This window comes from Alternaria viburni (assembly GCF_023758015.1).
Source record: "Alternaria viburni strain BMP 2772 chromosome Unknown scaffold_12, whole genome shotgun sequence".
NCBI lineage: Eukaryota > Fungi > Ascomycota > Dothideomycetes > Pleosporales > Pleosporaceae > Alternaria > Alternaria viburni.
In genome coordinates, this window is record NW_026055781.1 from 318,191 (window position 1) to 342,101 (window position 23,911).

Genomic DNA, 23,911 nt, shown 5'->3' on the forward strand with positions numbered 1-23,911 from the left:
TGACCAGATGAGCGAAGGCCGCAATCTACTCCCGGTCAGCCTCATCAACATGACAGACAGTCGAAGCATAGTCACCATGTCTAGCATCGCAACTGCTTCACAGATCTTGAACAAGATAGACACATGACTGCGGACTTCATCGATGAGAGCCTCGACCGCTTCATCGCCTGATGATGGTTAGTAAACGGGAGCATCGTCGTTTCGAGTTTGACTGTACTCATGAGAATGACTTCTTGGTGCGACATAGCGATCTGACAGTGGTCAGCAAAGCCCGAATCACTGCATGTAGCCGCATGCCTTCTGATTACGCTTCATCAATTCTAAAGTCTGGCATTCGATGTTGTTCTTGCGGCGAATGATGTTGGTGAATATCGGCGGTAGTGCTTTGCCTTCCAGCTCGGTTGTTGCGATCTTTAAGTAGAACTGGCGTGCCGTATCGTATTTGAGGTCTAGCCGAATATCGCACTCCTCTTCAAGAAGTTAGTGAGCAGGTTTACTGAAAACGATGAATTGTATCTCACGACTGAGCTCTGTTGAATGCTGGTACGCATCTTCAGTAGCTTCTTTGTAAGTCGTACGCGCAACATCAAGCAGCCCATTCACACCAGATTTCACGGCATAAGTGCGCTGGTTCCTGAGTTCCAAAGGCTGCCTTGCATATGTGGTGTCCTCGTTGATGACACGGTCGATAAGTTCCTGGACAGGTGCGACGTTCTCTGGGGCACTTATCTCGCGGATGTTGTTCAACATGACAGATGCAGTTCCAGTAAGGGCTTCGAAGACCGGGCTTACGGAGTTGACGAATTGCTTGAGCATAATGAGGTGATTAATGGATTGCTCCGTTGTCTGCAGAGTGGTCTTGCTTGGAGCGACAATCAGCGCAGTCAGTATGCGGTCGGCATCGAGGAAGTCCTTCAGCGCTGCTCGGGTTGCGAAGAACAACTCTTCCTTTTTGGTCATATCGTCGACTGCAGCATACCGTGTGTTGAGTACCTCTGGCTCCGTGAGTGGCTGTAAGACGTTGCTCCGAAGAAGGCGTGCTCCCATGGGCGTCAATGTCTCGTTGAGAAGACCAAATAGGCAATCTCTTGACTTCGGATCGCGGAGATTCTGAACCAGTTCAAGCGAGTAAATGGTAGACACATCGATCATCATCGATCCTTCAGATGGCTCGTATCTCATGCGAAGGGAGTGAGCAGAGAAGACCATACCTAAGCCCAGATCAATGTACTTGAGTGCCTATAAATTGGGTTATGAATAGCACTCAGATGTCAAACAAAGGACTCACTGCTGCGATACAGCACACCGCATAGTAGTTGCCAGTGACGGAAATCTTGATTGCTTCGACATCCTCTCTGAACGCTAAAGACTGAATGTACTCATATCCGGTAGACTCAGCCCAGTAGCGGCGATCAAGCAGGGTCAGCTTACTTCCAATGTCTTCGAGGTTTTCTTCCACGATCGAGAAGAGCTTTGATCTAGGGCTCGCCGCAGTAGACACGATCAGAATCTCGGATGGACCGTAGACCTTTAGTTTGTGAACTGTTCGAACGAAGGTTTGACTATCGCAGATTTGACAGAGTACTGCTTCTGCAGTGTCGAGATTCACAAAAGCCAAGCCAACAGTGGGTGAGATACCACGAGACTCGGCAATGGCACAGACAACGTTCTGAGCCTCGACCCTAGCGATAGTAGAGGCCCCAGTCCTCGGTCGCGCAGTTGAGGGTCTGCCTGTGTTCCTGCGAGTGCCTGGTCGGGACGTAGTAGTCGTATTGTAGTCACCGTATCCGTAGTACCCATACGATGTAGACCCGGAGTTGCTCTGCGAGGTTGAAGGCCTGGATCGTTGGAACATGATGGTTAGCGCTGCGAGATTAGCCGTTGAGCAATTGGAGACGTCACCAACTCCAGCTCTGGAGCGGGTTGGAGGCTCGTGAGCGAATGATGAGATGGAAGGAAGAAGACCCGTGGACGCGTCGAAGGAACAGCTTAGCGCACCGCCCCACTATTTCCAGGCTGCTAGCGCGTCTGTTATCGATAACGCCCAGAAATTATTTTCCCTTCTTACGGTAGCAGCGGGGCCTTTGAAAGTAAGAAACAGCTCTGCCACGCTGGTAACTAACTCGAAAATCGTACTGCAGGATACCTGAACTATGGCGACCCAGTATCCGCCGCCTTCAAAGCGCCAGAAGCGCGCGCAAGCCGAATTTGCGCGCGAGCAACAAGACATCGACACTACTATACCTGATGGCACTGTACGGGTGCGCTTCGTCGACCAAGCCACTGGCGAAAGTGGGAGTATCCCAGTACTCACCGTACCGTTATCGCAAGCATCCACCAAGAACCTCGAACTCTTACTCAACAACCTCAAAGACCAAGCCGACGATCAGATACCGTACCGCTTCTTCCCAGACGGCGCAACCGAAGCGCTTGCCGACAAGGACGATCTATACAATGCCTTGGTCAAGCCTGGCAAAGCGTCGGCAGAAAACGAGATCGTGCTCCAGTATGCGCCGCAGGCAGTCTTCCGCGTCAAAGCAGTCTCGCGTTGCTCAGCCGCGGTTTCGGGTCACGGAGACAACATTCTGTCAGTAAACTTTTCGCCAGTCAGCTCCAGCAGGATGGCAAGTGGTAGCGGAGACAAGACAGTGAGGATATGGGACTGCGACACAGGAACACCAGTGCATACTATGAAGGGGCACTCAAGATGGGTCCTTGCAGTCAGCTACTCACCTGATGGCTCTCTACTTGCTTCCGGTGGCTACGACAACGAAGTGCGGATATGGGACCCGAGCACTGGGAAACAGATTGGGAGTGCTCTCAAAGGTCACACCAGTTTCATCACGTCACTCTCTTGGGAGCCCTACCATCTGCAAGAGCCTGGTCGGCCGCGAGTTGCGTCGTCATCAAAGGACGGTACAGTAAGAGTCTGGGATGCGGTTGGCGGCAGAATCGACTACGCCTTGTCCGGTCACAAGAGCAATGTGACGTGCGTGAAGTGGGGTGGTACTGGACGGATATATACCGCCTCTCATGACAAGTCCATAAAGGTCTGGGACGCGGCGACAGGTACACTCGTGAACACGCTATCTGGCCATGCGCATTGGGTCAACCATCTCGCTCTTTCTACCGACTTTGTCCTGCGCACCTCTTATCACGACCATACGCGGAAGGTACCGTCTAGCCCGGAGGAGAAGCTCGCAAAAGCCAAAGCGCGCTTTGAGAAGGCCGCTACCATCAACGGCGAAGTAGTAGAACGCTTAGCGACTGCTTCGGAAGATTGCACCATCATTCTATGGACGCCTTTGACCAGTACGAAGCCAGTCACCAGAATGACAGGCCATCAAAAGCAGATCAACCAAGTCACTTTCTCCCCAGACGGTGCCCTCCTGGCGTCTGCAGCATGGGACAACCACGTCAAACTATGGTCGGCACGGGATGGAAAGTTCCTCAACACATTGAGAGCGCACGTTGGGCCGGTATACATGACCTGCTTCTCCGCCGACAGCCGATTGTTGGCGAGTTGCAGCAAAGACACGACTCTGAAGGTGTGGGACATGAGGACTGGTAAACTAAAGGAGGACCTACCAGGGCACAAGGACCAGGTATTTGCGCTGGATTGGAGTCCGGATGGTGAAAGGGTAGGAAGTGGTGGCGCCGACAAGCAAGTGCGGATATGGAGCAATTGATCGAGACGTGGTCACAGTAGTATAGTAGAAGTTAAAATGATACCCTTGGTGCGAGCATGTCACTTGTGTCTCCTTGGTCTGCCGTGGTTACACTGACGACTTGAAGTGCGATGGCTAGGGACTAAGCGTAAGCTTGGACGTCTAGAAGCCTTGGAAATAGGAACCTGTACACATTTGAAGCATGCTAGAAGCTGCAAGTGAGGCTTGAATGGAGGCTAAGGTAGAGTCGTGCGGTAAACCGCCAGGATCGCCCGGCTCTCGGCACCCCCGCAAAATAATGTTGCCGATTGCGGCGGTGGTGGCTGGTGGCAGTGGCCTGACGAACGCGTAAGTGCGGGCAGCTGTGACGTCACCGCCAGAAAGCACCACCAGCAGACCATCACCTGGGCATGCACGGGCATCATGCGGGGCCAGTCTTCATCCCGGATCCTCGGCGCTGCAAGTGCAGGCGCTTCAAGGCCAGCGCGCCAAGTGGATCATGCAAGACGGGCTTTTCCCATGTCGCTTGCTTGTACCTACGTCAATTGCGATCAGAGCAGAACATTCCCTGTCTTAGCGCTTTTCCTGTTTCCACTGCCAATGCGACAGGTTTCGCAAGCTTTCCCACGACTCACGATCTCACACGACTAATGAATTCACGACTGTACACTACCCTCAACCACTAATTGGCCGGGTCCGCCACTCGCTGCTCATCGAATCACCTTTACCACTACCGACACAACCCAGTCCGCGCTGCTTCATCATGTCCGGTGTCGAGGACGTAGAGGCCCGGCGTAAGAACTACCGGCGGCCACACAACGCCCATAACCCGATACCCACTGTCCAGAAATACAGGGAGGAGAAGCAAAGGAGACAAGACGAGTACGGTCATCCAGATGGCAGTAACGAACCGAGCACACGCGACCGGCTAGGGGACGCCGTCAACGTCTTCAGACATGGAAGAGACGTCGAGTTGGACAACGACGGCAATGGGCCATACCCAGTCAGGAACAAGAACATCGAGCAGGACGAGCCACTTGCAGACGACCACGCCGGAAAGAACACACCCGAACAGAAGGACCAGAATCTGGCCAAAGACCAAGGCGACGCAGATGGACTCGAGGATACGACAGAGGACGGATTAACATCGTCAGATCCCAAGCAGGCCCGGAAGGATATGAAGAAGTTCAAAGCCGACGGTGCAGATCGCGAAGTCACAGATCCCATCACCCATCTACCCATCAAGATTCACGACTATACCGATCGCGAGCTGAAGAGCACCGCAAAGAACCCGAGCGCTGCAGGATCCGATCCACGTACAATGACCGGTAAAGACGCCATCAACAAGAGCGACGAACATCTCGAGAACGAAGGGCAGGAATCGCAAGACGCGCATACGGGTATGCAAGTTTTGTTTCCACCTCCGTCGTTTGACAGGACACGAGGCGAGATTACAACCGTGTACATGCAGGCTGTGACTGTTGGCGTGGGAGCAGCTGCGGTTAGCTTGATGCTGGTCAACACATTATTCTGGCCGACACGCCATGCGACCGGCTGGGGGAGACAGGCATGGAAGGCCGCTGAACTCAGCGTCATGGCACTCGTCTCGACAGCAATTATACTCTTCATGCGACAGTGGTCAGAAAACAAAATCAAGAATGTCTGGGATGTCGAGGTTTGGCAGGCGGAGCGACAAAAGGGCCAGAGATTGGCCAAGACCCAAACTGCGGAAAGCACACAGTGGCTCAATTCGTTGATGGCTTCAATATGGCCGTTGATCAACCCGGATCTATTCACCAGCATTTCCGACACGCTTGAGGTACGTAATTGACAGTAATTTAAGTACAAACACTAACTTTTGTAGGATGTCATGCAAGCCTCTCTTCCGAGTATGGTTCGCATGGTGGCTGTCGAAGATCTTGGCCAAGGTAGTGAGGCCCTCCGCATCCTCGGCGTTCGATGGCTTCCAACAGGCGGGGCTGCCAGATCAGTGGGCTCCGATGGAAACCTAAAGTCTCCGGATGAGGAAAAAGGTGACCGGACTGTCGAAACAAGTGATGACGATGGCGACGGCCAAGACGACGAACAACAAGACGACATGCAAGCAGAAGACGGAGACTTCGTCAACGTTGAACTTGCATTCGCATACAGGCCGTCCACGGGAAAGGGTATCAAATCGCGCGCCAAACATGCCCATATACTGTTGGCGTTCTACATGCCAGGTAACTTCAAAATACGTAAGTCTGACCTTCTCATTAAGCGGTCAAATGCTTACGTGTTTTAGCTGTTTGGGTCGACCTCGCGGGCATAGTTGGTGTTATGCGCTTCCGTCTGCAGCTGTGCCCTGATCCTCCGTTCTTCTCAATTTGCACCATGTCCTTCATGGGGCAACCCAAGGTCACTCTCTCGTGTGTGCCGCTTATAAAGAAAGGCCCGAACCTCATGGATGTACCTTTGATCTCCAGCTTCGTGCAGTCGTCCATGGATGCGGCACTGGCTGAGTATGTCGCGCCCAAATCGTTGACTTTAGACCTCAAGGACATGATGATGGGCGACGACTTCAAAAAGGATACCATTACGCAGGGAGTTATCATGGTGCGCATCAAGTATGCGTTTGACTTCAAACATGGCGATACCAAGATCGGTCCTTTTGGAGGCTCTGCCGATCCCTACGTGAGCGTGGGATGGGCCAAATTCGGAAAGCCGCTGTGGTCGACGCGTGTTCTCCAGGATAACATGAATCCGCACTGGGATGAGCACTGCTTCGTCTGTGTCACCTTTGACCAGTTGAATGTAGACGAGAAACTGAGGCTACAGTTGTGGGACTCAGATCGTTCAACTGCTGATGACGACCTGGGACGTATCGAGGTAGACCTTAAAGAGTTGATGAAGAGCGACGATACCAATGGCAAGATGCACGATCGCGAGGACGGTTTCAGAGCCCTCAAACGCGGAGATGAGATGCCGGGAAAGCTGAGCTGGAGCCTGGGTTACTTCTCGAAAACCCGGATAACTGATGACCAGCTTGCTATGCAAGATGAGGACCCCGATGTCAAGAATATAGACCAGCTGAAGAAGAAGATGTACAAGGAAGCAGAGCGCAAACTTCGAGAGGCAAGTGAGGACCATCGAGATGAAGTGGAACAGCAAAAGTCCGAAGAGTTCAAAGCTCGGCAAGACCAGCTCATCATTGCGTCCCCGCCTTCTGAAGACTACCCGTCGGGTATACTCAGTATTCAGATCCACCAAATCACGGGCTTGGAATTGGAAACATTAAACAAGCAGAAAGACTCTGCAAATGCGGAGGCAACCGACGAAGAGGAAGAAGGCGACGGCTTACCTTCTTCATATTGCACCATCATCCTCAACCACAAGAAGATCTTCAAAACACGTACCAAGCCAAAGAACTCGAAACCATTCTTCAACGCTGGTTGCGAGCGCTTCATCCGGGATGTTCGCAACACTGAAATACATGTTGCCGTTCGGGATGCTCGCATACACGAAGACGACGCCTTGCTTGGAATCGTCTACCTGCCTCTAGAAAGGGTATTCCAAAAGCGCAGTCAGATCAATCACATGTTCCCACTTGCTGGAGGAGTTGGATATGGTCGGGTCAGAATCTCCATGGTCTTCCGAAGCGTGCAAGTCGAACTACCACGAAGCATGCTTGGTTGGGATTACGGCACCGTGGACATCAATCCCCGCATAAAGGCTATTGACGTTCCAGAACATCTGCAGCCTCTTCGACTCAAGGTTCGTACTCCACTAGAACGTGCAAAATTACATTCGCGAGGGCGTAATGGCAAAGTTCACTTGGAGGATGGCTCGACTATCTGGACTACGAAGAAGGATAAAAGCATTCGCTTACCTGTGCGGGCGCGCTACTGTGCGCCATTGGTATTCGAATTCCGACAAGATGCCACATTCCGAGACCACACACCAGGTTTTGGTATCCTTTGGCTTAAGGATGTTCCTGATAACGAGGAACAGACAGTACGCATACCTATCTGGAGTGGCGACTTGAAGCGCGCAGAAAACAATGTGCTCGAAACATATGGTGAGAAGGTTGGCGAGATCGAAGTAACATTGACGTTCTGGTCCGGCCTATCAGGATACCACGAAAAACTTGCAAAGGGCGACAAGCACATCTCCAACGTTATGGAAGTTCTCGAAGTTACCAACGACCATGAGTGGACCGACTGGGACGATTCGTCAGGCTCCGACAAGCCCGGTATCAACGACAACAAAGAGACTGACAACGACAGCTCATCCTCCGACAGCTCGGATTCTGAGGACGACGGCGACGATCCCGATAAGAAGAAATTTGTCCCAGACTTCCTTCAGGATGGCGGTAAAAGGATCGACTCAAAGCTGAGTACAGATGGCACCAGCGGTCCTATCAGTAAAATAAAGGACTACAGGGATAGTGCACACGCTCTACATCGGAAAAATAGGGGCATGATGCAATGGAAGGGCCCGAGGACTTTGGCATGGATGAAGCATGTCGGCGATCGTGGAAAGAAGAAGGTTGGAAACATGTTCCATCATCATGAGAGGGATGGAGCGGGTGTTGAGACGGAGGCTTGAGCGAAGTTATCACATAGCGTGCGCGTCTGGAGTTGAAACATGGGATGTATTACACTGGTAGTGTTCGTTTAAATTGCAAGTCTACGATGACTTGCTGGCAATCCAATCTTGAATCTCCGCAAAGTCCCTCGCCCATACAACTCCCCACTCGTCAACCTCTGTGCAGTCGGTTAAATGCGGGCATGATACATCCAATCTTGTCAACGATTCTGCAAGTTTTCTCTGCGAACTTCCCATGGGTTCGTCTCGGATACAGATCCCCAAGTCAGCTGCGAGCAAGCATTCGATGTCTGTCCAGCTATCGCCCACGTACACGGTTTGGCCTTTGAATTGGATGTGCTTCATCTTCTCCAGCTTATCGCCGCTCGACATGATGATACCTGCGCCATCATGGATAGTCGAGATGATTCTACCGGTGGATGGCTCTCCAGCCTCAATGTTATCCAGTTCATTCGCCATGACGGAAGAGGTAGGCACATCAGCGATATCTGCTGTACCCAGGCAAGACTGGATAAACGTGCGAGACCAGTTGACACTGAGAAGCATGAACCCATCCTCCTTGCGGTCGTGCTGAACATGTCTGAAGAAACTCTCGAACCCACTTCGCAGTTCTACAGCACGTGAATGTACAGCTTGTTTTGCGCCGGCGTCGATCGCATCTCTTGTCAAGCCAGCGAAAATACCGGAAGAAGATACGCGATCAAGACTGCGTTGTTCCACAGCTCTCATTTGGGCGAGGAGTTGTTTCTCTGCCGAGACTGTGCTGGGTAGTGTACCATTAGGAGCGAGTTGGGCCAGGGTAGCCGTGTAGTCGTCCATGTATGCCTTCGATACACTGTTCCAGTGGTCATGGGTAGGGAAGTTTGGTTTTGTGGCGGCGGATATGTTGACGAGGGCATCTAGTGTATCTTTCTTGGTGATGGTGCCATCCCAGTCGAGGATCCAGTAAATTGGGGAAGACTTGTTGAGTGGTGGTTTGGTAGACATGGTGGTGTATCGTGCGAAGCTGGATGGACTCAAATTTCGTAATGGTTGGAATGTAGCAAACAGGGCTAGTGTGCGACTGACCATATGTGAAGACATACGGCGCAATCTTTGTATTCGCAAGGCTGACTTTCGTGTTGGCTATCGTTGCCGTACAGCAATCTAGGCTTTAGCTATGACGCCAGTCTCACCTTGGGCAGTCAGTCCCCACTGCTGCACCCAGCACCTGCGACGAGTGCGCGATGCATACATGAGTGAAGTCAGAACCCTTAGGCGGTCGGCGCAGACACGTACGAACTGTCAAGGCTATTGCACTACGAAAGAAACAGAGGCTATCGCAGCCGATGTCGTGATGGTGGTGTCGGAGCTTGCCATGCTGTGATTGCTCGAACAGGCGGGAAAATGGCGCAACGCGTCGAGACACGAAGACGAACAGGTAACTTTTACCGGCAACACGCGCCATGCCTATCATCATCGCCAAACCTCATCACCAAACACAGCCTCTTGCAGTTTGCGCATTCCCACGACTCCCTCGCATGCCAGCTGGCGTGTTCGCAGCAATCCAGCGCGCCATGCCCGTCCCGCCGTCACGAGCCAATGGCAGCGGCGCTATATGCATAACCCGCAGTCAGCCGAGGGCGCTCGTTGGTCGCGTTCCTCTAAAGGCATCTTGAGGCGATAACACCAGTTGCTCTTACGAAGACTGTCTCCTAAGTACAGTTGGAGGCGATCCACGGCACAACCCTCAACCAAGGAACAAAATAAGAAGCCCGCCGCCGCTGCCTCCGTCTCTTGCATCCTCAACTCACGCCCCAGCGCAGCAACCATCCCCTTCCCCACTACCCCACGTTAGCATCACCACCGTCCACCATCATGGCTCCTGGCGCAATTCAGAACGACACGGCGGCGGCAAATGGCAACAGCACCACGCTGAAGCCCACTGCCCGCTCCTTCCACCCCACAGGCACCCCAGATCCCTCCAAGTACCACTCGGCGTCGTCGCAAGATGCCATCAAGACAGAAGCCGACTTCGCTGCGCACAACTACCACCCACTCCCCATTGGTATGCACCCATGGAGTTACGGCGGGAATGCATGACTAACCCAGGCTAGTCTTTTCAAGAGCAAGTGGTTGCAGCGTCTGGGACCCCGAGGGCAAGCACTACCTCGACTTCCTCTCCGCCTACAGCGCCGTCAACCAGGGTCACTGCCACCCCGAGCTTGTCAAGGCCCTCACTGAGCAAGCCTCGCGGTTGACTCTGAGCAGTCGCGCTTTCTACAACGATGTGTTCCCGCGCTTTGCAGAGTATGCCACCAAGCTGTTCGGCTTCGACATGATCCTTCCCATGAACACTGGCGCCGAGGCGGTTGAGACGGCCGTCAAGGTCGCGCGCAAATGGGGATACAAAGTCAAGGGTATCCCGCAGAACGAGGCGCTGGTCTTCTCGGTAGAGGAGAACTTCCACGGACGGACAGTATGCATGCCTGCCCCGTCTTTCCAAACTAGCTAACATGTTGGTAGTTTGCCGCCATTACCATGTCCACTGACCCCGAATCTCGCGACAACTACGGCCCTTACCTCCCTGGTATTGGAAGCGCATGCCCCGCCACTGGCAAACCACTCCGTTACAACAATGTCGACGATGTGCGGGAAGCCTTCGAGAAGCATGGAAAGAACCTAGCTGCTTTCCTGGTCGAGCCCATTCAGGGTGAGGCGGGTATCGTGGTGCCAGATGACAGCTACCTGCGGGAAGTGAGGGCACTCTGCGATAAGCACAACGTCCTGCTCATCTGCGACGAGATCCAAACGGGTATTGCGCGGACAGGCAAGATGCTCTGCCATGAGTGGAGTGGCATCAAGCCTGATTTGGTCCTGCTGGGCAAGGCCATCTCAGGTGGCATGTACCCTGTCTCGTGCGTTCTCGGCTCCAAAGAAGTCATGCTTACCATTGAACCTGGTACTCATGGTTCGACGTACGGCGGCAACCCTCTCGGCTCTGCCGTCGCGATCCGGGCTCTTGAGCTCATCGAAGAGGAGAACATGGTTGAGCGCGCTGAGACACTAGGCAACAAGTTCCGAGAAGGCCTCAAGAATATCAACAGCCCCATGATCAAGATCATTCGTGGAAAGGGCCTCTTGAACGCAATTGTCATCGACGAAAGCAAGACAAACGGACACAGCGCGTGGGATCTCTGCATGCTCTGCAAAGAGAAGGGATTACTGGTAGGAAGAGCCCTCAAGATTATGCATGTGAAAGAGGTTGATGGTGCTGACTCTGATGGACAGGCGAAACCCACACACCAAAACATTATTCGCCTTGCGCCGCCGCTTGTTATCACGGAGCAGGAGATTGAATCGGCTCTGTCGATTCTCAAGGAGGCTATGGAAGAGCTGCCAAACCTCAAGGGCGAGAAGGAGAAGGAAGTGCTCACTTCCGCGGTTGGACTGGAGAAGAACGTCCACATAGGAGTGGATAACTAGGAACATTGTCAGTTCCTTGCGATACCCCGTACGACTGACTTGAAGCTATGACTGTTGTAGACTTGTAAATAGGTCATCCTTCGCTGCCCCGCCATCGTATGTATGGCTATGAGGAGGAGGCCCGGCGTTCAGAAGGTTCTGAAGCATCCGGCGCACCGCACCTCTCAATAACAATGGCACAATCTTGCCGTTCATCGGTCGCTTTTTCGCTTTTGAATTGGCTACGTATCTCCCAATGTGACCATCGTGACTGTTGATTGTACAACCCCTCTTCAACAGTATCGACCCTCGTGTTCGTGGTTAGTGCTGATTGCGGCGTGCGACGCCTTGCTGTCGAGTGAGGCACAAGAATAACCTTCCCCAGGGTGTGGCAGTGAGACTTCGATTGTATGCGCGAGGCATGACGCTTGCAACGAAGAACTGTTGCGATATTGCTGGCGCTTTGCTCGATGTAAAGCGATGTTCCTCCCTAGTCTGTCCCAAGATTGATACGCGACGTGATCGATAGCCATGATACAGCTTACATATTTGTGTGCTTACACATGTTCGGACCTTAATAACTCCCGACGTTGCTTACGGGCCGTTTCCAGCAAGAGGAGGTTTCCACATCGGACGCGACACTTCGGGCTTCATGACTACGTCGGAGATGTCTGGCCAATGGACGCACACGTGCGTAGCCCGAAGTGCACGTAATCCGATATGCATGCTCAGTGCAGTCAGACATCGTGCGCTGCATGCACTCTGACAGTCGCAAGATAGGTCTCATCTAGATGCGTTGTGGGTTACACACATCATATTGCTATATGGCGGATGCATGCTGCCAATCTGGAAGTCGCTTAGTTGTCGATCCGGTAGGTGGGCATCCGACGAGATGGGTAGTCAACAACAACGGGCCAACCTTTACACATGCCCGAATGCCGCTTCTCAACCAATACCGTAGTTACGGCCGCAGTGCGCCCAGCTGAAGGGAAACTTTGTCTGTGCAAACAGGTGACGGGCGCGACTAATCCACAGGTCGGCATGTCGGGTCTGGGCCAAAGCTTTTTGCCATCGTTTCATGCAGCGATGGCCCCACTGTTGCCCGATCATGGCTGCGTGTCCACACGCTCTTTACGACATCGAATCCGCGGAAGTTAATTTCTAAGCAGCTGTCAAGGAACTGTCAAAGCCGAGACACGGTTGTTGCGCGTGGATGATGGACGCCTGTTGCTGATGGCGCACTCGCGTCGCCAACATGCAGCATCGTGGAGCAGCTGAAGAGTAACATCAAGCCTTTCGGGTCATCGGGGCGAATTATGTACCGAGGGACTCGAACATTCCTGATGCTAACAGCCCCCGGATTATACATGCATCGGTTCGCGGAAGCCGTTCATTGGCGAAATTTTATCTCCGGTAAAGACCACGCGCTAAATGTTGAGCGGGTGCATGCACTGATTTCATGACTGCTCCGAGGCCATATAGACTAGTCGTTGCCTGCCACTCGCAAACATGTCGCCGCGTGAGTCCTGGCGTTAGTCGTTCTTTTCACCAACATCTAATATCCTCCCCAGCCCTGCGACTTCACGGTGACGTTCGACATCGGCTGCCAAACTTTGTTTCGGCCCTACACAACGATCACCGCGACCCTTCTTCGGCGTTCGGCATCCAGCCGCTGAACCACCGCCATGGCGAAGTCGCCATCAACGTCATCGTTGGATGAGAACGAGAAAGAGAAGGACTTTGGACTCGTGGATCCGCAGGCCGCAGCAGAGAATCCGACGGAGTACGAGCCAATACGTACCGAGCCAACGGAGAAGGATGTGGAAAAAACTGGAGATGGACACAGTGCAAGAGGCAGACTAGCGCGATTGCAGTCCAGTACAAGCGCATACTCGGAAGCCAGCGACAGTGAATCTAATGCGACAAGATCGATACGAAAGAGGAAGCCATTCTACAAACGCCTGAATTTCTTGAAGAATAATCCACCGCCACTCCCAAAGGAGCGCGATGTGTGCCCCGAATACACAGCAAGCTTCTTCAGCCGACTCTCATGGCAATGGATGCAACCCTTGATGAGAGTGGGCTACAAGCGGCCGTTGGAGAAGAACGACATCTGGAAGGTCAATCCTGACAGGAGTGCAGAGCTTTTGGCAACAAGGCTGGAAGAGGCTTTCAAGAGGCGGAGAGCAGAAGGCAAGGAGAGACCCCTGCTGGGTGCCATGTTCGACACATTCAAGTGGGAGTTCATCATCGGAGGCACATGTCAGCTGTCAGCGTCCGTCATCCAAGCGGTCGCACCGTTTGTCTTACGTTATCTCATCAAATTTGCTGCTCGCGCTTACCTTGCGCAACGAACTGGAGCCCCGGCGCCAGACATTGGTGAGGGTATCGGCCTGGTCATTGGAATCACCGCGATGCAGTTCTTGCAGAGTTTGGCTACTAACCACTTCATGTACCGCGGTATGATGATTGGTGGAGAGGCCAGAGGTGTATTGATTGCTCTCATTTTCAACAAGGCGATGAAGCTCTCAGGGAGAGCCAAAGCAGGTGGCGAGGCTGTTCTCGAAGCACCACCACCCGATATCAAGCCAGGGAGCGAGGCTCAAGTGAAATGGTACAAGAAGATGCTTAAGAAGAAAGAGAAGAAACAATCCCCAAAGACTGCGGCAGGTGTGGCGGGCGACGGTGAGGGCTGGGGGAACGGACGAATCGTCAACCTGATGTCTACGGATACCTATCGTATCGACCAAGCCAGTGGTTTCTTCCACATGATCTGGACTGCTCCCGTTGGTATTCTGATTACAACTGCACTGCTTCTTGTCAACTTGACATACAGTGCTCTTCCCGGTCTTGGTCTCATTCTTATCGCTATGCCCCTACTTGGTCGCGCTGTCAAAACGCTGTTCCGTCGCAGAGTTGCCATCAACAAGATTACCGATCAGCGTGTGAGCTTGACCCAGGAAATTCTACAAGGTGTTCGCTTCGTCAAATACTTCGGATGGGAGACTAGTTTCTTGGAGCGCATCCAGGCGATCAGAAAGAAGGAGATTCACGGTATCCAGATTTTGCTTACGATTCGAAACGCCGTTCTCTCCGTCGGAATGTCCATGCCCGTCTTCGCTTCGATGATCTCGTTCATCACCTACTCCCAGGTCAACAGCAATCTCGATCCCGCGCCGATTTTCTCCTCACTCGCTTTGTTCAACTCCATGCGTATCCCGCTCAACTTCTTGCCGCTCGTTATCGGTCAGGTCATCGACGCGAACGCTTCCGTCAAACGTATCCAAGAGTTCTTGCTAGCTGAAGAGGCTGAAGAGAGCGGGAAGTGGGATTATGACGCCAAGGATGCGGTCACACTGAAGGGCGCAAACTTCACCTGGGAGCGTCACCCCACTCAGGACGCAGAAGACGGTGCCGCTGGGCCACCAGGAAAGAAGCCGGAAACCAGAAAAGAGAAGAGGGAGAGCAAGGCCAACGCTAAGCTCGCAGCGAACGGTGGAGAGAGACCACTTTCCGATGCGACGGCTGTGGAAGAGGAGAAGCCCTTCGAGATCAAGGGACTGGACCTCAACATTGGACGAAACGAGCTTGTGGCTATCATCGGAGGTGTTGGGTCTGGAAAGAGTTCGCTGCTTGCGGCTCTCGCAGGAGACATGCGCAAGACTAGTGGTGAAGTTGTCTTTGGTGCTTCGCGTGCTTTCTGCCCGCAATACGCCTGGATCCAGAACGCTACGGTACGAGAGAACATCATCTTCGGCAAAGAGTTCAACAAGAAATGGTATGACCAAGTTGTGGATGCCTGCGCCCTCCGTCCTGACCTGGACATGTTACCGCACAACGACGCGACCGAGATTGGAGAGCGCGGTATCACCGTTTCTGGTGGTCAGAAGCAGCGCATGAACATTGCTCGAGCCATCTACTTCAATGCGGATATCATCCTCATGGACGACCCTTTGAGCGCTGTCGACGCCCACGTTGGTCGTCACATCATGGACAACGCTATCTGCGGTCTGCTCAAAGACAAGTGCCGCATTCTCGCTACTCATCAGCTCCACGTCCTCAGCCGCTGCGACAGGATCATCTGGGTGGACCAAGGAGAAGTCAAAGCCGTCGACACATTTGACAACCTCATGGCACAGAACGCCGACTTCGTGCAGGTCATGAGCTCAACCGCCAAGGAAGAGGAGAAGGAAGAGCAAGACGAAGTCAACGAGGACGAAGTCGAAGCAGAAGTCAAGAGCACAAAGAAGCAACGGAAGCAGAAGAAACAGGCCGCCCTCATGCAGACGGAAGAACGCGCAACCAAGAGCGTCAGCTGGGAAGTCTGGATCGAATACATCAAAGCCGGAGGCGGAATCTGGGTCGGTCCCCTCGTCTTCATCCTCCTCGTCCTCTCCCAAGGCGCCAACATCGTCACCTCTCTCTGGCTATCGTACTGGACCTCCGACAAATTCGGCTACTCCGAGGGCGCATACATTGGTGCATACGCAGCCTTTGGCTTCAGCCAAGCCCTCTTCATGTTCTTCTTCTCCTTCTCGGTCTCCATCTTCGGTACCCGAGCTGGTAAAGTCATGCTGCACCGCGCTATTACCCGTGTGCTGCGCGCGCCCATGTCCTTCTTCGATACTACGCCGCTGGGACGCATTACGAATCGTTTTAGCAAGGATATCGATGTCATGGACAACACCATTACGGATGCGATGCGCATGTACTTTTTGACGCTTGCTATGATCATTTCGTAAGTTACTCGGGATGTGTTGTTGAAGCGTTTGAGCTAACGTGTATAAAAAGTGTTTTCATCCTCATCATCTCGTATTACTACTATTACGCCATCGCGTTGGGTCCGCTGTTCATCATGTTCATGTTCTCGGCGGCGTTCTACCGGTCTTCTGCACGCGAGGTCAAACGTCACGAAGCTGTTCTTCGTAGCACGGTGTTCTCGCGCTTCGGCGAGGCTGTCATGGGTACCCCGACTATTCGCGCCTACGGTCTCCAAAATCAGTTCTCGAAGTCGGTTCGCGATGCTGTCGACGATATGAACAGCGCCTACTACCTCACCTTTGCCAATCAACGCTGGCTGAGTGTTCGTCTGGACATTGTCGGTATTCTACTCGTCTTCACAACGGGTATCCTCGTCGTTACGAGCCGTTTCTCCGTCGATCCTAGCATTGCTGGTCTGGTCCTTTCGTACATTCTCACTATTGTGCAGATGATTCAGTTTACGGTCCGTCAACTTGCTGAGGTCGAAAACAACATGAACTCCACGGAGCGCATTCATCACTACGGAAGCCAACTCGAAGAAGAAGCGCCTCTGCACATGGGCGAGGTACGACCAACCTGGCCTGAGCATGGCGAGATCGTCTTCGACAATGTGGAGATGCGGTACCGCGATGGGCTACCTTTGGTGCTCAAGGGATTGAGCATGCATGTCCGCGCTGGTGAGCGCATTGGTGTCGTTGGTCGCACTGGAGCGGGTAAATCGTCCATCATGTCGGCGTTGTTCCGACTGCAAGAGCTGTCAGGTGGCTCGATTGTCATTGATGGTGTAGACATTGGCAAGATTGGTCTTCACGATCTACGCTCCAAGCTGGCCATTATCCCGCAGGACCCCACGCTCTTCAAGGGAACGATTCGGTCCAACTTGGATCCTTTCCACGAACATTCTGACCTGGAGCTCTGGTCTGCCCTGCGACAAGCTGATCTTGTTTCGAATGACCAGACTATGGAAGATCACTCTGCACGCATACATCTTGACAGTGTGGTTGAGGAAGAGGGTCTCAATTTCTCTCTAGGCCAGAGGCAGTTGATGGCTTTGGCTCGCGCGCTCGTCCGCGGATCTCAGATCATCGTCTGTGACGAAGCTACCAGCTCGGTCGACTTTGAGACAGATGCGAAGATTCAACAAACGGTAAGCTTTGCGTCATCAAGCAGTACTGTTGAATGCATGAGCTAACACTTACCAACAGATCGTGGATGGCTTCAAGGGCAAGACGCTTCTGTGCATCGCCCATCGACTAAAGACCAGTAAGTGCATCGCTGCCTGCCGCGCGCCGACTTCGTACTGACATGCGGCAGTTATCAACTACGATAGGATTTGCGTCATGGACGCCGGGCTGATTGCAGAGCTCGACTCGCCGCTAAATCTGTACGACCAAGGCGGAATCTTCAAGGGCATGTGCGACAGATCCGGTATCAAGAGAGAAGAAATCGCTGGCGCAAACTAGAAGCTTGGGAACAGGAGTTTTGATTGGGCGCGGGCGGGTACACGGCCCAGAACGTAGGCTAGTGATGCGGCTGCTCTTGCTAAGGAAGCAAGCAAACGCGCAGACTGATGGTTGCGCATGGCATGGCATGGCGTTGGCGCGGCATTTCTGATCGGGCAGCATTAGAGACGGGTGCGATAAGCAAAAAGTAGTAATGCACAGGGCTGGCTGCTTTTCAGCTCAATACAAATAACCTTGTACACAAAGTGTTGGAGGCTTGCTCCAAAACTATCGGAGAGTCTATCGACGAGTCTATACAAACGCCAGGCTGGGTCCAGATGGCCATTACAAGCGCGGACGGTGGGCGACCATGTGACACGACTGGGCCGGTCTGGGGCGTTGGTACTATGGCGCGCATCGCGCATTTGACAGCATCATAGTTCCATAGGTCCCTAGGAACAGGAGCTGTGTAGGACAGGCGATGCTTGCCCGCAGTTTGCATTAGCGCGATGTTGGCTGGGGCGGAACGCACGTGCGCGGGCTTCAGAACCCTTTTTTGCGGTACGCATCATTCGTGCGTTATCTAATCTCAGCCTGCCTCCCGTCTCCAGATCGTATGTTCGTCGCGTCGGCGTATAGGCGTATCTGCTTTCGTATGTGTTCCGGAGGAGTGCATAGATTTCGCCTCTGTGTTTGCTGCGCCGCTCGGGTGGGTGCTATAGCGGTTTCACACGCCGCTAGTTTATCAGGATAACAGTGGGCATTCGGGACGCCTACAGAGTAACAGCGCTGCTATATCGACGATTTGCGCGCTCGATCGAGAGGCACAGTCGCGACGTTTGCCTCTGCGGTAGGCCATGCGTTTCAATAGAACGGGCTCAACGACGCGCAAGGCCGGGGTTGCTCAAGCGCGGGCACAAAACAAGAAAAAAAGTTCGCCTTCTCCAATGCTTCGCTGTTGAAGGTGGCACCGAGAACAGCAAGTCGCGCGTTGGTGCATGACAGACAAGCTGCGACCAAGGCTCTCGGCCAGGTGCTCCGCGTGCATCTGGCGGCTCAAAGATTGGATGCAGCGCATGTTTTATGCGCGCTTTAGCCCGAGGGGGCTTAGCGCGTCTACAGCCAAGATGAGCCAAACTCCAGTCGCGCCGCACGGCTCTAGACCTGCGAGGCTGCTAACCCGTTGCGAGGTAACTCGACGACCTGCCAGGCACGCGGCAATCAATCTAGCGGGCCTTCAGCGGCGTCAAGGGGGGGTGTACAGCGTGTACTCATACAGGTGGGTGTCAAGAAGGGAGGCGTGAGGAATAGAAGCGAAGGCTCAGTAATAAGGTCATAGCATGGCGCTGTAACAATGATGATGGACGTGAGCTGCTGGAAGCGAATGGGCGAGTGAACGCGATGAAGATCAGGGACGTCTTACAGCTACGCTCGACTCAGAGCGACGAGCCGGTGGGCAGTTGCAGGGACATGGCTGCGAACGGCCTAGCGGGCCCGACGATTGACCCTAGCTCCGAACTCTCAGCTTTCACACAGACCGTGTCCACCAGGCGGCATGGGCCTGGCGTGCCTTCACAACTCTTCATATCTCTGCTCCTCCCACCGCAACGCTGCTTAGCTTTCCTGTCTGCCTGCCGTATTCCGAGTGAACGCACCGACGCACGCTGGTCGACCCGCTGCTTCCCTCCCCTGGTGCACTGTCCGCTCCTTCCTCGTCGACGGCGATCCCCCCTTCCCGTTGCAGCCATATCTCCCACGATACCAGATACCACACGGCAAGCGATAACGACGCCTTCACCCTCACCCACCGCTGCCCTCTCCCCCATGCTGCGCCTGTCGTGAAGCGAACCCCCCGCTGCCCATTGTCGCACCACCGCCCGGCCCGGCCACTGCAGCTGCTGTCGCCCGCCTGCCGCTGAAAGGGTCCTCCTGACGAGCCCACGCTTCACGTCTTAGACACCAAACGCCCCAGCACTGCCAGCGTGAAACCCTCCTTGCCTACGTCACAATGGCAGCAAACGAGAAGCACGAGCCCGTCACCTTCGGCGCCACGGTCCAGCGCTCCCCCAGCCCATTAAGCAGCCTGCCTCCGCCTTCGCAGCCGCTACGCTCGCCGCCCTCGCACGACTCAAATATGTCGTCTGCCACCGCCGACGCTGACCTCGCCAAGAAGGAGTGGGCGGCCGACCCCTCCAACCCCTACTCGGCCTTTTACAAGCACCCGGAGGCCCTCCGCGAGACGCGTCACTCCCTCAACGACACGGCCCTCCAGAGCAAGACACACCTCGGCGTCGCCGTCCACGAACACGACCTCGAGGGCGGCGTGCCCCTCTCTGTCGCCTCCACACAGCAGCCCTCCAAGCACTCGGTCGATGGCCGCGTCAAGGAGTGCACCATGTGGCCCACGAGGCAGGCTGTGCTGGACAAGCGGAAGTCGTACAAGCGCAAGCGTGGCTGTGCCTTCTTCCGGAACATGACCAGCAAACAGAGACTGTGGGCTAAGATCGTCATCGCTCTTCTCGTCGTCGCCGCTGCCGTTGGCCTCGGTGTCGGCATCTCAAGGGCTGTCGGCGGCGGTGTCTGGGCTGGCGACGGCCGCTCCAAGGAGATCCCAAATGGCCACACAACATCTTGAGATGTAGCAGCGTTGCAGAAATGCACCCGTACGTCACTCCTACCGACTCCCATTCCATCCCACATCAATACTAACATCCCATCAGAAGCACACCACGTCTCTTCGACCCATACTCACGACTTCGGCATACTTCGCTTCGAAACATCCTTTCTCGATATCCCTTTTCATCTGTTACATTGTTTTCCCTTTTGTCGGGAATGTGCAAACCACTCTGCCACCTTTTCTGTGTTGCACGGCATCGAGTCTTTTCTACATTACTCGAGGGGGTGTTTTGGCGTACACATGGGGCTCTCTCCTACTGGGTTGCATTCTCTACATGCATTGGAGCGCCGGAGTATAAATGGGCGTTAGACATGTTAGTGGCGTACACCTGGCTGGGTATGCAATATGAGAAGAGAATCGAGCTAGCCTCTGTTGTGAGGCTACTTTTACACGTTACACCCTTCTCGACCCACGCATCTGTGATTGAGCATTGTTATTGCTGCGACGACATCATGTTGACACTGCTGAAACTTTCACAAACTCAAGCGGGGTTTACTCCGGCAGTCACAGGGATGCGTGCAAGCATATCCCTTGGTGCTACAAGTCAACGGATCGACCGGGACTTTTGGTCTTACACGCTTCAGAGAACAAACGTTGAAAGACTGATCAAACCTGGCATCTGGATTGCGAGGCTACTTTAGGAAGGGCAAAGGGTCCCCGCAGCCCAGCTCACCGAGATGCAAAACCAGGTCAACGGTTGGCCTCGTACATCACCGTACACTCCTAGTTCCCATTAACACGCGTATCAACCGGGGGTATTCGGGCAGATTATTCGGATCTAGTCCCGCTATGTTTACCATACACGCGGGAAACGTTTTCATCAGACGTACATGTGTAGTCTGGTGCGCGTTGGCTATGTAACTTTTCATTTGCTATGAAGAAAGAGACGGTTATTTCAAGCACCCTATGGGACAAGAGTAGAAGTGATTGAATACATTTATAATGACACCAGACTCGTCTCCGTCATCACATCACTACTTCATCTTTCTTCCCCGATATCTTACATGTACTTCGCGCCTCTCCTCCCCAGCCTCCGTCCCTGCAACGCCTTCGCCGCATTATCATTCGGTTGCGCATCCCCAAATCCACAACCTCCATCTCTTTCCTGCGCCACAACTGGACCGGCACATGTCCCGCTCTTGAACCCACAGCAAGCCGACGCACAATCAGCGTCTGATGTGCACGCTCCAGTGATGAACTGCGTGCCTGCTGCTGCCGGAGCCGCAGCTCCAGTGTTACTCTCCGCAGGAGGAGCGGCAGGAGCAGGAGCAGCAGCATCTGGTTGCGCATCCGCACTGGCATTTCCACCTGCGCCGTTCAGAGCATTGTTGTTTGGCTGTGCGTCGCCGAAGCCGCAGCCTTCACCTCGTTCGTTGGCTACGAAGGGTGCGGCGCATTTCCCGGATGTGAAGCCGCAGCACGCGGAGGCGCACTCGGCGTCTGATGCACATACGCCCGTGATGAATTGGGTGCCTTGGGCTGCTGCGTATAGGGAGACTGTTGGGGAGTTTAGTGTGGGGGAAGGTTGATATCGAGGGGTGAACTCACGGTTTAGAAGAGCGAGGAGCTTGAAGATGGGCGCCATGTTGGTTGAAAGGTGTTGATGTTTTGATGGTAGGGGTAGTATATTAAAGTGATGTATTGGAATGTTCGCCGGGAAGTGTGATTATGTGTTGTTTGTGAGATAGAGATGCTAGTTGCCTCAGTATCGATGCTAATAGCCAGTATCTGGGAGACGCTCCATATATATGTCCACCTCAACACCGCAAAAGCTGACCCTACCCTCCACATGAGCAAGTACGGGCGCCAACTCGAAACTCGCAGATGTCACTGCCGCCTCACCAATGCCCCAACAGGCAATCACGTCCGTATGGCGACGAGGCAGCATAGCATCCCTTCCGCCTCGCGTAAAAGCCATGTTACCAACACGCACGTTTCGCATCTACTTTTAGCCTACAAATGGCGCGGTGCAGACGATCACCACGCACGTAGTTTGGAAACGCAAAACACAGCGAACATTATGCGTTCTCCCGTTCCGTGATACATGTGGAGAAAAGTTGTAAGGAGAAGGAGGAAAGCGTCGTAAGCGAACCTATTAGCGCACTTCAGCCTCACCCCACCCCACTGCTCAGCCACTACGCAATGTTCTTGCCTCGAAATGCCTTAACACATCTCAGGTTTCCGGTCCGTTAGAAGATGGCGGTGTCGGCCAATGGGGTTTTTGGGGTATGCCAAGATGGGTAATGGTTGGCATGAATGCGGCGGAGGGGGATCAGACTGAGCATGTGTCGCATTGTGTGGCCTGGCGCTTGGAATGTCGGCGTTCCGTGGATATCCCTACGCTTAAGGCTGGGGGTATTGCTGAGCATAGTGTACTTGGCAATGAGATATTTGTCGTCTTTCTGATATCTTGACGGCAATTGGAGTCTTCAGAAGATGTATAAGTCGCGGGATGTGTTGGCTGGACCAGGTCGTATTCAAGCTGGTATTGTGATGTGCCAAGGCTTAGCGATTGTTCAAGAACTGCTTTCTTTCAGGTTCGCGCTTGTCTTATTCGTATAACCTTTTGCTCGTTGGTACTTATCGCGTGCTGAAAGCTGAAAAGATAGCTACGCAGCGTAGGAGAGCCTTCACTATAGCCTTTGATACTGTCGTACGTGTGAGCTATGTCCTCGCTGAGCCAATCTCGGACGAGAAGTTCGAAAGAGGTCAGTAAAAGTGGCGTATACATGATACCGCAGATCGTATCATCCTATATACGTTCAGTGACAAAACGACAACGTACTTGATGAGAACATGCGGTGATCTGATCAAGGATGTGGCATCAATAGTATTGACTTACTGTACAGTGGTTTCTCGTAAGCCAAGTGACAGCTTACACTCGGTATTGGCCGATATCTTTGTGCCTTTCTAATGAGGTTGACATATGCTCGTATGGAGATGGCTAAAGCTCAAAGAGGCTATAATAGTCCGAATATTTTCGATGGATGTGTAGTTTCCAGGGGTTGGGGAGCTGTTAGGGATATTGGCGTGATGTGTTTCGATGCTCATCGCATATTGCCTGCACCGGGCCTACTTCAAGTGTTCGAGCGATAATTAGCTTATTCGAAGCTGGTGTCATAGCACAGAGATTGCTCTGATATACTGCCTAAGCCGAAGTTCTACAGCAGAAAGCAAAGAGCATGACTTATGGCACTGATCGTTTTTCTGGAGTACATGCAACCAATTTGTATCGCCTCCGAAGTAGGTAGCGAGTGTCCTAATGTGTGTGCCTGAAGTTACTCGAGGCACATTTTCCAGTTAGCGACAAGCAGACAGGCGTGAGCTCTTTT

At 53.4% G+C, this 23,911-nt stretch overlaps 8 protein-coding genes across 8 annotated transcripts; 5 read left to right on the forward strand and 3 right to left on the reverse strand.

Moving 5' to 3' along the window:
- Positions 1 to 276: 276 nt before the first annotated feature.
- Positions 277 to 1,855, reverse strand: J4E79_006134 (uncharacterized protein; the record flags this gene model as incomplete). Its single annotated transcript, XM_049355006.1, has 3 exons — positions 277 to 470; positions 522 to 1,239; positions 1,289 to 1,855. The coding sequence occupies 3 exons, from the start codon at positions 1,853 to 1,855 to the stop codon at positions 277 to 279; spliced, it is 1,479 nt and encodes a 492-aa protein (XP_049210402.1).
- A 298-nt stretch (positions 1,856 to 2,153) lies between these two features.
- On the forward strand, positions 2,154 to 3,689 carry J4E79_006135 (uncharacterized protein; the record flags this gene model as incomplete). Its single annotated transcript, XM_049355007.1, has 1 exon — positions 2,154 to 3,689. The coding sequence occupies one exon, from the start codon at positions 2,154 to 2,156 to the stop codon at positions 3,687 to 3,689; it is 1,536 nt and encodes a 511-aa protein (XP_049210403.1).
- A 742-nt stretch (positions 3,690 to 4,431) lies between these two features.
- J4E79_006136 (uncharacterized protein) lies at positions 4,432 to 8,255 on the forward strand (the record flags this gene model as incomplete). The annotated part of the gene is made up of 3 exons (XM_049355008.1): positions 4,432 to 5,487; positions 5,533 to 5,905; positions 5,953 to 8,255. 3 exons carry the CDS (start codon positions 4,432 to 4,434, stop codon positions 8,253 to 8,255), a joined length of 3,732 nt encoding a protein of 1,243 aa, XP_049210404.1.
- Positions 8,256 to 8,336: 81 nt separating this feature from the next.
- On the reverse strand, positions 8,337 to 9,242 carry J4E79_006137 (uncharacterized protein; the record flags this gene model as incomplete). The annotated part of the gene is made up of 1 exon (XM_049355009.1): positions 8,337 to 9,242. One exon carries the CDS (start codon positions 9,240 to 9,242, stop codon positions 8,337 to 8,339), a length of 906 nt encoding a protein of 301 aa, XP_049210405.1.
- Positions 9,243 to 10,112: 870 nt separating this feature from the next.
- Positions 10,113 to 11,720, forward strand: J4E79_006138 (uncharacterized protein; the record flags this gene model as incomplete). Its single annotated transcript, XM_049355010.1, has 3 exons — positions 10,113 to 10,302; positions 10,352 to 10,713; positions 10,761 to 11,720. 3 exons carry the CDS (start codon positions 10,113 to 10,115, stop codon positions 11,718 to 11,720), a joined length of 1,512 nt encoding a protein of 503 aa, XP_049210406.1.
- A 1,664-nt stretch (positions 11,721 to 13,384) lies between these two features.
- On the forward strand, positions 13,385 to 17,923 carry J4E79_006139 (uncharacterized protein; the record flags this gene model as incomplete). Its single annotated transcript, XM_049355011.1, has 4 exons — positions 13,385 to 16,437; positions 16,491 to 17,607; positions 17,666 to 17,723; positions 17,775 to 17,923. The coding sequence occupies 4 exons, from the start codon at positions 13,385 to 13,387 to the stop codon at positions 17,921 to 17,923; spliced, it is 4,377 nt and encodes a 1,458-aa protein (XP_049210407.1).
- A 1,987-nt stretch (positions 17,924 to 19,910) lies between these two features.
- Positions 19,911 to 20,537, forward strand: J4E79_006140 (uncharacterized protein; the record flags this gene model as incomplete). The annotated part of the gene is made up of 1 exon (XM_049355012.1): positions 19,911 to 20,537. One exon carries the CDS (start codon positions 19,911 to 19,913, stop codon positions 20,535 to 20,537), a length of 627 nt encoding a protein of 208 aa, XP_049210408.1.
- A 1,042-nt stretch (positions 20,538 to 21,579) lies between these two features.
- Positions 21,580 to 22,164, reverse strand: J4E79_006141 (uncharacterized protein; the record flags this gene model as incomplete). The annotated part of the gene is made up of 2 exons (XM_049355013.1): positions 21,580 to 22,076; positions 22,128 to 22,164. 2 exons carry the CDS (start codon positions 22,162 to 22,164, stop codon positions 21,580 to 21,582), a joined length of 534 nt encoding a protein of 177 aa, XP_049210409.1.
- Positions 22,165 to 23,911: the final 1,747 nt, after the last annotated feature.